Below are 12,560 nucleotides of genomic sequence, written 5' to 3' on the forward strand. Positions count from 1 at the left end.
GACGTTTTGGTTTAAACAATAACCTGATGGAGTCAGCCCAGTGTCTGTCAGTCTGTCGGTACCAACCACTACCAGAACCACATGCCTGGTCTGAGATCAGTGTGATAGGAGCAGCTCCCGCATGCCTGGGCCCTTATTCACAGTATCTGAAAGGAGGAGTGCTGATCTGGGATCAGCATAGCCTTTAAATCATAATGAATAAAGAGGGGGAACCTGATTCTAGATCAGTGTGAAGCAGCAGTATGAGGTAACAGTGTGATAGGAGCAGCTCAGCGGGGCCAGTCACAATACCCCAGATGGCTCCATAACATAGCCAGACAACACTCCTCCATCTCCATGGCATCCTGACTGTCTCTACCAACGTCAGTGGGGTCGTCCTGACTGTCTCTACCAACGTCAGTGGTGTCATCCTGACTGTCTCTACCAACGTCAGTGGTGTCATCCTGACTGTCTCTACCAACGTCAGTGGGGTCATCCTGACTGTCTCTACCAACGTCAGTGGTGTCATCCTGACTGTCTCTAACAACGTCAGTGGGGTCATCCTGACTGTCTCTACCAACGTCAGTGGTGTCATCCTGACTGTCTCTACCAACGTCAGTGGGGTCATCCTGACTGTCTCTACCAACGTCAGTGGTGTCATCCTGACTGTCTCTACCAACGTCAGTGGGGTCATCCTGACTGTCTCTACCAACGTCAGTGGGGTCACCCAGACTGTCTCTGACAACGTCAGTGGGGTCACCCAGACTGTCTCTGACAACGTCAGTGGGGTCATCCTGACTGTCTCTACCAACGTCAGTGGTGTCATCCTGACTGTCTCTACCAACGTCAGTGGGGTCATCCTGACTGTCTCTACCAACGTCAGTGGGGTCATCCTGACTGTCTCTACCAACGTCAGTGGGGTCATCCTGACTGTCTCTACCAACGTCAGTGGGGTCACCCAGACTGTCTCTACCAACGTCAGTGGGGTCACCCAGACTGTCTCTACCAACGTCAGTGGGGTCATCCTGACTGTCTCTACCAACGTCAGTGGGGTCATCCTGACTGTCTCTACCAACGTCAGTGGGGTCATCCTGACTGTCTCTACCAACGTCAGTGGGGTCATCCTGACTGTCTCTAACAACGTCAGTGGGGTCATCCTGACTGTCTCTACCAACGTCAGTGGTGTCATCCTGACTGTCTCTACCAACGTCAGTGGGGTCATCCTGACTGTCTCTACCAACATCAGTGGGGTCACCCAGACTGTCTCTAACAACGTCAGTGGGGTCACCCAGACTGTCTCTACCAACGTCAGTGGGGTCATCCTGACTGTCTCTACCAACGTCAGTGGGGTCGTCCAGACTGTCTCTACCAACGTCAGGGGGGTCGTCCAGACTGTCTCTACCAACACCAGTGGGGTCATCCTGACTGTCTCTACCAACGTCAGTGGTGTCGTCCTGACTGTCTCTACCAATGTCAGTGGTGTCGTCCTGACTGTCTCTACCAACGTCAGTGGGGTCATCCAGACTGTCTCTACCAACATCAGTGGGGTCATCCTGACTGTCTCTACCAACATCAGTGGGGTCACCCAGACTGTCTCTAACAACGTCAGTGGGGTCACCCAGACTGTCTCTACCAACGTCAGTGGGGTCATCCTGACTGTCTCTACCAACGTCAGTGGGGTCGTCCTGACTGTCTCTACCAACGTCAGTGGGGTCATCCAGACTGTCTCTACCAACATCAGTGGGGTCATCCTGACTGTCTCTACCAACATCAGTGGGGTCACCCAGACTGTCTCTAACAACGTCAGTGGGGTCACCCAGACTGTCTCTACCAACGTCAGTGGGGTCATCCTGACTGTCTCTACCAACGTCAGTGGGGTCATCCAGACTGTCTCTACCAACATCAGTGGTGGCATCCTGACTGTCTCTACCAACGTCAGTGGTGTCATCCTGACTGTCTCTACCAACGTTAGTGGGGTCATCCAGACTGTCTCTACCAATGTCAGTGGGGTCATCCTGACTATCTCTACCAATGTCAGTGGGGTCATCCTGACTATCTCTACCAATGTCAGTGGGGTCATCCAGACTGTCTCTACCAACGTCAGTGGGGTCATCCTGACTGTCTCTACCAACGTCAGTGGGGTCATCCTGACTGTCTCTACCAACATCAGTGGGGAAATCTAGGGCCTCACTGAGGACGTAGGACCTTTTTAATAGCTATGAAGCAGAGTTGATTATGTATGTAAAGAGATTAAGTAGTTTTCCCGCTTACATAAGTATTGTGCTTGCTATGTTAATGATTTACACTTTTTTACATTTTTATCTAACCAATTGTGTTTATCTGACTGTTATTGAAATGGTCGAACAATAATAACACTAAAGTCAAGAAGATGAATGCACAGTATTTCTTTGTGGATATTGTTATAGGAAAGCATATCACATATCCGTGGTGGTAGATGGCCTCCCTTATCACCGCACACAAATAATTGGGCCAGTTACATAAGTGACAAGCTTCCATGATCAATGGGAAATGTGAGAATCAAACTGATTAAGTAAAGTGAGCTTCACTTTCAAAGGTTGGTCATTTTAATTCCCTCCAGTGTTCGGCTCTCTCTCACACACACACAGGGACGACCATGTGTTTACGGTCCAGATAACACCACTTGCTATTTACTCAATAAGTCATACTAAAGGAGACATGCCAATACGAACTGCTGCAATACAATACTTCACACGTAGCTAACTGCTACAATACAATACTTCACACGTAGCGAACTGCTACATTACAGTACTTCACACGTAGCGAACTGCTACATTACAGTACTTCACATGTAGCTAACTGCTACACTACAATACTTCACACATAGTTAACTGCTACAATACAATACTTCACACATAGCTAACTGCTACACTACAATACTTCACACATAGTTAACTGCTACAATACAATACTTCACACATAGTTAACTGCTGCAATACAATACTTCACACATAGCTAACTGCTACACTACAATACTTCACACATAGTTAACTGCTACAATACAATACTTCACACATAGCTAACTGCTACACTACAATACTTCACACATAGTTAACTGCTACAATACAATACTTCACACATAGTTAACTGCTACACTACAATACTTCACATGTAGTTAACTGCTACAATACAATACTTCACACATAGTTAACTGCTACAATACAATACTTCACACATAGCTAACTGCTACACTACAATACTTCACACATAGTTAACTGCTACAATACAATACTTCACACATAGTTAACTGCTACAATACAATACTTCACACATAGCTAACTGCTACACTACAATACTTCACACGTAGTTAACTGCTACAATACAATACTTCACACATAGCTAACTGCTACAATACAATACTTCACACATAGCTAACTGCTACACTACAATACTTCACACATAGTTAACTGCTACAATACAATACTTCACACATAGTTAACTGCTACACTACAATACTTCACACATAGTTAACTGCTGCAATACAATACTTCACACATAGCTAACTGCTACACTACAATACTTCACACATAGTTAACTGCTACAATACAATACTTCACACATAGCTAACTGCTACACTACAATACTTCACACATAGTTAACTGCTACAATACAATACTTCACACATAGTTAACTGCTACAATACAGTACTTCACACGTAGCTAACTGCTACATTACAATACTTCGCCGGTAGTTAACTGCTACAATACAGTACTTCACACGTAGCTAACTGCTACAATACAATACTTCACACGTAGTTAACTGCTACACTACAATACTTCACACGTAGTTAACTGCTACACTACAATACTTCACACATAGTTAACTGCTACAATACAATACTTCACACGTAGCTAACTGCTACAACACAATACTTCACATGTAGCTAACTGCTACAACACATGCTAAGCCGTCTTCAGTAGGCTCCAAGCACTGGTTTCTTTATTTTATATTCTTTATTTTATGTCAGGGACTGAGCACAGTATTGAACAAATATTTCACCATATTTAGCTTAATGTCTAATTACTATATTGCATCTCCAGCTTTTAGAATGGACCTCATGTTATCCCATCCTCATCTCTTGACCCTTGTTGAACGCTTTCTCTCCAGAGTTGGGTTTATTTTTAAGTCACTGGCAAAGCCTGTTTCCAATCACATTGTTTGTACTTGTACTTTAGATCTACCCATTCCTCTGCCCAACAGTATCTGTCCCTACAGTATATTTATTACATCACAACTCCTTTGATTTCCTTCTTATCCATGTAAACTCCCTACCTTTCCCTCCCTGCGACCGGCTCAACAGGTAAGACTGGGGATTCCCCAAACTCTGACAGAATAGGAAAACTCCGAAGCCTAAGGGCAATCTGACCGCCAATCTCTCTGTCTCCTCTCTCTCCTCTTTTCTCCTCCTCTTCCTTTCTGCCCCACCTCCTCTCCATTTAGAGCTGAATAGAGAAACTGACTGGCCACTCTCTTAGACTCTATCCCAAATTGCACCGTATTTACTATATAGTGCACTACTTATGACCCAGGCCCATAGGGCTCTCATCAGAAGTAGTTTAGAATGTAAGGACTAGAGTTCCATTTGGACAACAGCCTTAGCCTGTTATGGATACCTCAGCCCTCCAGCCCTGCAGACAAGTGAATTACACAGTTTACCCACTTCTTTTCAAATGCTATTCTTTTCTTGTCTTTCTTTTTTGTTGCACTGTGGCGACTGGAGAGCAGCTATTACCCAGGATTCTCCTTGTCTGCACACACACACACATACACAACCTTCTTTAGAGCTGCAGTGACAGTCTCAGATGGTTTGCATGGTTGGTTCGTGGTGCCTTAGAAAGGATTTCTGTGACTTGGATCTTGTTTTCTTTGCAGACACTTTGAAGTCACCTTAATCTCCTGGCCAGATTCTAGTGCCACACAGTATATGATAGTCAAACTGTTTCTCTATCGTGTTGGTTAAAGTTGTGGTTTTCTTCCTTAAAAAGGTCAGTCATTATTTTATTTGTTTAAATTCTAAAGAAAACAGCAGCAGTTGCAACATCCAGTCCCTCACCTCTCTGTCTTTAAAACACATTATATAGATGGAAGCTTACAGTACATTAACTGTGACTAAAACATCCTATATTAGGTAGATACTTACACTACATATGAGATGTGTTGATGCTAAGATACAAGCCTGCAGTACATATGAGATGTGTTGTTGCTAAGATACAAGGCTGCAGTACATATGACATAACACCACATAAACTCAGCAAAAAGAGAAACGTCCCTTTTTTAGGATCCTGTCTTTCAAAGAAAATTAAAAAAAAATCCAAATAACTTCACAGATCTTCATTGGAAAGGGTTTAAACACTGTTTCCCATGCTTGTTCAATGAACCATAAACAATTAATGAACATGCACCTGTGGAACGGTCGTTAAGACACTAACAGCTTAGGTCACAGTTATGAAGATTTAGGACACTAAAGAGGCCTTTCTACTGACTCTGAAAAACACCAAAAGAAAGATGCCCAGGGTCCCTGCTCATCTGCGTGAACGTGCCTTGCTGCAAGGAGGCATGAGGACTGCAGATGTGGCCAGGGCAATAAATTGCAATGTCCTCACTGTGAGACGCCTAAGACAGCGCTACAGGGAGATTGGACGGACAGCTGATCGTCCTCGCAGTGGCAGACCACGTGTAACAACACCTGCACAGGATCGGTACATCCGAACATCACACCTGCAGGACAGATACAAGATGGCAACAACAACCGCCTGAGTTACACCAGGAACGCACAATCCCTCCATCAGTGCTCAGACTGTCCGCAATAGGCTGAGAGAGGCTGGACTGAGGGCTTGTAGGCCTGTTGTAAGGCAGGTCCTCACCAGACATCACCGGCAACAACGTCGCCTATGGGCACAAACCACTGGAGCAGACAGGACTGGCAAAAAGTGCTCTTTACTGACTGAGTCGCGGTTTTGTCTCACCAGTTGTGATGGTCGGATTCGCGTTTATCGTCGAAGGAATGTACTCTGGAGCGGGATCGATTTGGAGGTGGAGGGTCCGTCATGGTCTGGGGCGGTGTGTCACAGCATCATCGGACTGAGCTTGTTGTCATTGCAGGCAATCTCAACGCTGTACGTTACAGGTAAGACATCCTCCTCCCTCATGTGGTACCCTTCCTGCAGGCTCAGCTTGACATGACCCTCCAGAATGACAATGCCACCAGCCATACTGCTCGTTCTGTGCGTGATTTCCTGCAAGACAGGAATGTCAGTGTTCTGCCATGGCCAGCGAAGAGCCTGGATCTCAATCCCATTGTGCACGTCTGGGACCTGTTGAATCGGAGGGTGAGGGCTATGGCCATTCCCCCCAGAAATGTCCGGGAACTTGCAGGTGCCTTGGTGGAAGAGTGAGGTAACATCTCACAGCAAGAACTGGCAAATCTGGTGCAGTCCATGAGGAGGAGATGCACTGCAGTACTTAATGCAGCTGGTGGCCACACCAGATACTGACTGTTACTTTTGATTTTGACCCCCCCTTTGTTCAGGGACACATTATTCAATTTCTGTTAGTCACATGTCTGTGGAACTTGTTCAGTTTATGTCTCAGTTGTTGAATCTTGTTATGTTCATACAAATATTTACACATGTTAAGTTTGCTGAAAATAAACGCAGTTGACAGTGAGAGGACGTTTCTTTTTTGCTGAGTTTATTACGTGTAGGTCTGCAGTACATTATGACATATGAGTGGTGTTTAAGATTCTGTCGACTGTGACTTCACATTGGAAGTTATCCAGGGATCAGCCCTATCCACAGTGACAGTGACACAGCTTTCTACTTTACAAGAAGAGTTGTATTCTTTTTCAGTTACCGGGACACAGTTAGCCCCTCTACGGCGTTAACAGCCCCTCTAAGGCACATCAGTCAGGACAGGGACACTTAAAGTTCCATTCTTGGATTTGAAAAACAACATAACAGTAGCCCTGCTACTTGTTTTGGTATACAGCTAAAGGATGGGCTAGGGAATTGGAATGACCATTGAACAGATTCTCAGATCCCATATTGTAGTCTTAAGTGAAGACAGGGCCATCGTTAGTTACACAGTTGCATGCACAGTTGCAAGTATTTGTATTTATTAGGGATCCCCATTAGTTCCTACCAAGGCAGCAGCTACTCTTCCTGGGGTTTATTATGGATCCCCATTAGTTCCTACCAAGGCAGCAGCTACTCTTCCTGTGGTTTATTATGGATCCCTATTAGTTCCTGCCAAGCCAGCAGCTACTCTTCCTGGGATTTATTATGGATCCCCATTAGTTCCTGCCTAGGCAGCAGCTACTCTTCCTGGGGTTTATTATGGATCCCTATTTGTTCCTGACAAGGCAGCAGCTACTCTTCCTGGGGTTTATTATGGATCCTCAGTAGTTCCTACCAAGGCAGCAGCTACTCTTCCTGGGGTTTATTATGGATCCCCATTAGTTCCTGCCAAGGCAGCAGCTACTCTTCCTGGGGTTTATTATGGATCCCTATTAGTTCCTGCCAAGGCAGCAGCTACTCTTCCTGGGGTTTATTATGGATCCCTATTAGTTCCTGCCAAGCCAGCAGCTACTCTTCCTGGGATGTATTATGGATCCCCATTAGTTCCTGCCAAGGCAGCAGCTACTCTTCCTGGGGTTTATTATGGATCCCTATTTGTTCCTGCCAAGGCAGCAGCTACTCTTCCTGGGGTTTATTATGGATCCCCATTAGTTCCTGCCAAGGCAGCAGCTACTCTTCCTGGGGTTTATTATGGATCCCTATTAGTTCCTGCCAAGGCAGCAGCTACTCTTCCTGGGGTTTATTATGGATCCTCAGTAGTTCCTACCAAGGCAGCAGCTACTCTTCCTGGGGTTTATTATGGATCCCCATTAGTTCCTGCCAAGGCAGCAGTTACTCTTCCTGGGGTTTATTATGGATCCCCATTAGTTCCTGCCAAGGCAGCAGCTACTCTTCCTGGGGTTTATTATGGATCCCCATTAGTTCCTGCCAAGGCAGCAGTTACTCTTCCTGGGGTTTATTATGGATCCCCATTAGTTCCTGCCAAGGCAGCAGCTACTCTTCCTGGGGTTTATTATGGATCCCCATTAGTTCCTGCCAAGGCAGCAGCTACTCTTCCTGGGGTTTATTATGGATCCCCATTAGTTCCTGCCAAGGCAGCAGCTACTCTTCCTGGGGTTAAAACACATTACGGCACTTACATTACATATATAACAAAATATAAAACAGTACATCATATGACATTATTACACCACTACATATCTACAATGCACAATGTTTAATACCAACATACAACAATATTACAATGTATGTGTGTGTCTGTACTTTTGTGTGTGTTTCTTCACAGTCCCTGCTGTTCCATAAGGTGATTCTACTGCTTGCATCAGTTACCTGATGTGGAATAGAGTTCCATGTAGTCATGGCTCTATGCAGTACTGTGCACCTCCCATAGTCTATTCTGGACTTGGGGACTGTGAATAATTCTCTGGTGGCATGTCTTGTGGGGTATGAATGGGTGTCTGAGCTGTGTGCTCGTTGTTTAGACAGACACCTTGATACATTCAACTTGTCAACACTTCTCACAAAAACAAGTAGTGATAAAGTCAATCTCTCCTCCACTTTGAGCCAGTAGAGATTGACATGCATATTATTAATGTTAGCTCTCCGTGTACTTTTAAGTGCCAGCCGTGCTGCCCTGTTCTGAGCCAACTGCAATTTCTCTAAGTCCCTCTTTGTGGCACCTGACCACACTGCAAGTGATTGCTTTGTCACACTTAATCGTACACACACTGCCACTCTGTGTTTCTTATGGACTTTCCTTGACAGTTGAAACCTTCCAACTCACCCTGTTGTTTCTTACAACGTTTCTTCAACATGGAAAACAAAACCTACAAGTGAATAACTCCGTGTTCCCATTTCATGGAATACATTGCTACATACTGTAGTGAGGAACTCTCATTTTAAGTAAACTCATAACTAGAATAATAACATTGACTAAAAGCAAAGATATTAAAATATAATAATGGCCTGAAGATGTTCCACCCCGCCCCTCCCGAAATCATTTTACAGGGTCCAATCACACTGCTTCATCTTAACCTCCCAGTGACACTTGATGTAAACTTAATTTACTCAAACCTGTTCCATCTGCCTCGCCTTGGATGGAGAATATCTCCCGTGGACACAGTGTAGTTAGTTAGTTGTTACTTTGCCAGTTCTCCAACCCCTCACACACTGACTCATACATAAGAAGGTAGTCTAATATAAATGCATTAGGATGCTGGATTCACACCAAGTTCTGCTGTTTATCTCCCTTCCCTGCTTTTGGAGTTATAATGTCCAACACCTTTCTGACTCATAAGAAGGTACTAAAAGCATTAGTATGCTAAATACATGCATTTCTGTTCTTTGGTTTATGAGTCAGCTTTACTTACGTTCCATTAACTGTTGCATTGTATGATGGTAGTCTAAAATACATGCAGTAGGATGCTAGATTCTTATTTTCCTATTTCCTTGCTTTTGGTGTTACTTTGCTTTCTAAAAGCATACGAAGGTACTCTGAAACCTACAACCATTACGATATCAATCTCAATGACAACCATTAGGATGTTCATTTCTGTTCTGACTGGTCTTTTTACTGCGTTTGGTTGATAATGGCTCCTACTTACATCCCATTAACTGTTGCATTAACATCATGGATCAAACAGATGCTGCAGGGCCTGTAATTAATGTCGGAGGCATCTCTTGGGGCTACCTTGTAATGGTGGCAGTGTTGGGTCACTACTAGTTAGTATAATGCAGTTAATTGCTCCCAGAATAAGATCCTTTAACATTTTAAAGACATAATGGCTGGATTTATACAGGCAAGCCAATTCTGATTGTTTTCCCAAAAGACTTGATCTGATTGGTCAAAAGACCAATTATTGAAAAAAAGATCAGAATTGGGCTGTCCGTGTAAACGCAGCCATAGTGACTTCAGTGAACTCCTAAGGCTGGCCATGTTGTGCTGTTGAAACATACAAATATACATATGTTTGTTTTTGTGTCATTTAATATACATTTGTCGTTCCAAACACACAACACTTGAAGTCTAAACTAAGTTTAGAGAACTAAGATTATCTCTTGATGTCGAACTAATGCAGTGTTAGCAAATACTCAATTATGTTCTATTTTTTTGTCTTCTCACTTTTTCAGACGAATGCACAGTGACGAGATCGTACCTTTTCCTCCACAAGTTCTGGTTCTTCAGTACCATCTACTACTTTGGTAACTGGGTGTTTATCGGGGTATGTGTTGGAAACTCAAAGATTTGATTGACAATGTTCTTGCAAAAATATCAACGATGGTATAACTATAAGTGCAATTTATAGTGTAAAGGTAGATCAGATTTACTGAGTACTGCGGAGTCTGCTAGAATAACAGCTGCAATTCATTGATTGATTGATAAAAAAAATTGTACATTAAAGATGACCCCCATACTAGCGTCCTACTTAAACCGTGTACTCATTTACCTAAACTGCATACTCATTTACTTAAACTGCATACTCATTTACTTAATCTGCTCACTCATTTACTTAATCTGCGTACTCATTTACTTAATCTGCGTACTCATTTACTTAATCTGCGTACTCATTTACTTAATCTGCTCACTCATTTACTTAATCTGCGTACTCATTTACTTAAACTGCGTACTCATTTACTTAAACTGCGTACTCATTTACTTAATCTGCGTACTCATTTACTTAAACTGCATACTCATTTCGGCGTTTGATCTAGTAGAATTCACCTGTCTTTCCTGACTCACGTGTTTGACGACAGCTGATAATCAGATAAATTGACCTGCTGTACCAAAATGAACGAATGGTTGGAGTATATGCAATCACATATTAGATGAAGCACTCAGAATACTATTTTCTAAATTTCACTTACTATAAAACTTTATTTTTTCACATACTATTTTTATAGTACGCTAGTATGGGTATTGGGAGATGGCCCATGCCTTATTTCCATACGTTCCATGTTTTCCACCTGTAGGTTTTCCTCATCGGCCTGTTGGTGGCATGTTGTAAGGGGAAGAAATCAGTGATCGAAGGAGAGGTGGAGGCAGACGACTCTGACATGAGTGAAGACGAATATGTCCACTGACAAGACCACAGCCTGCCAGACCTGGGTTCAAATACTATTTGAAGTCTTTTAAATACTTTTGAGCATTTGCTTAAGTCTGCCTGGGAGTGCCGGGTGGGCGGGGTTTGCATGTTCTGGACTTTTCTATGGGTTCACCTGCAAAAGGCAAGCTTAATCAAATACAATTTAAGTATTTGAAATTATTTTAAACAGTGTGCCCTAATGAATATGACCCAGGTCTGCTACCTGCATGGACCAGCAGACATTTAAACCGGATTGGTTTCTGTCACAACTGGTTTGCTGTAACATAAGAATTTGACATTTGGATTGTTCATACACTGCAGTAAAAGTTTAATTTGAACTTTTGTTTTCTGGTTTCAGCCTGAGATCGGTTCATATTACACACCGTTGTGTTGATACTGATTTATTATAACAGGAGAGAGTGATTGTGAGGTTGCTTTTTTCTATTAGGGCAACTTTTTGTTTTTTGTTCAGTCAGGTGTCTTTTTTCAAAGCAGTATGTAAACCCTTATTGCATCCCAAATGGCACCCTATTTCATATATAGTGCACTTCTTTTGACCAAAACCCTATTGGACCCTGGTCAAAAGTAGTGCACTATATAGGGAATAGTGTACCATTTTGAGATGCAACCCTCTTTGTATTACTATGGGTATGTGCCTGTTGTTTAAAATGTCATCTCCACCAATTCCATGTGTTTGTTTCCAAAAAGAAAGATTCAGTGTTGCAAAATTCTGGTATCTTTTCCAAAATGAGAGGATTCTGAACTTCTTGTGTATTTCCCTCACTATTCTGCGAATCATCAAATGGGGAATAAAAAGACATAAAAAAAACCAGGTAATTTGGGGAAAGTGACCAACATTTTGCAACCCTAAGAAAGATCCTTGTCTGATAACCAAACGGTGGGTTATTAAACGACCTTCACCCTGTGATACTGGATGTTTAGGATCCTGAGAAGAGAAGATGTTGTTGGGGAAACATATTCCAGGCTTACTTTGTTTCTTATTTTAACTCAGCACATTTTTGTTGTCATGTACATTTCTGTAATATATGGCTGGATAAATGTTTATTTAAGCCTTTAACAGATTTATTATTTTTAAGATTACTAACTTAGCACATTCAGCATGTTAACTTATAGCAACAAATATGGACATGTATTTGATACCATATTGATAATGCACATTGCTGAGTTAAAATCTATATTCTCTTATCGTTGATTTTGGTCGTGTTTGGTTGGGCTTAACTTGACTGACTGTTATTGCGTTGATGGATTGATTTGCTGTAAAGTTATCTTAACATGAACTGAGCTTGACTACTGATCACTTGACTACTGATCACCATGTCAATTTACTTTATGAATTTGGAATAAAATATGAATTCTGAATTGA

At 42.7% G+C, this 12,560-nt stretch overlaps 1 protein-coding gene across 2 annotated transcripts in view; it reads left to right on the top strand.

Moving 5' to 3' along the window:
- The window catches only part of LOC139562203 (lysosomal cobalamin transport escort protein LMBD1-like), a 247,937-nt gene extending 235,377 nt beyond the window's left edge, over positions 1-12,560 (top strand). For both annotated transcript variants that reach the window (XM_071379664.1, XM_071379665.1), the window contains 2 exons: positions 10,224-10,315; positions 11,064-12,560. In XM_071379664.1, coding sequence (XP_071235765.1) covers positions 10,224-10,315; positions 11,064-11,174 — 203 coding nt within the window. In that variant the 3' untranslated portion in view covers positions 11,175-12,560. The remainder of the gene's footprint in view (positions 1-10,223; positions 10,316-11,063) is intronic.

This window comes from Salvelinus alpinus, chromosome 32, assembly GCF_045679555.1.
Source record: "Salvelinus alpinus chromosome 32, SLU_Salpinus.1, whole genome shotgun sequence".
Classification (NCBI taxonomy): Eukaryota; Metazoa; Chordata; class Actinopteri; order Salmoniformes; family Salmonidae; genus Salvelinus; species Salvelinus alpinus.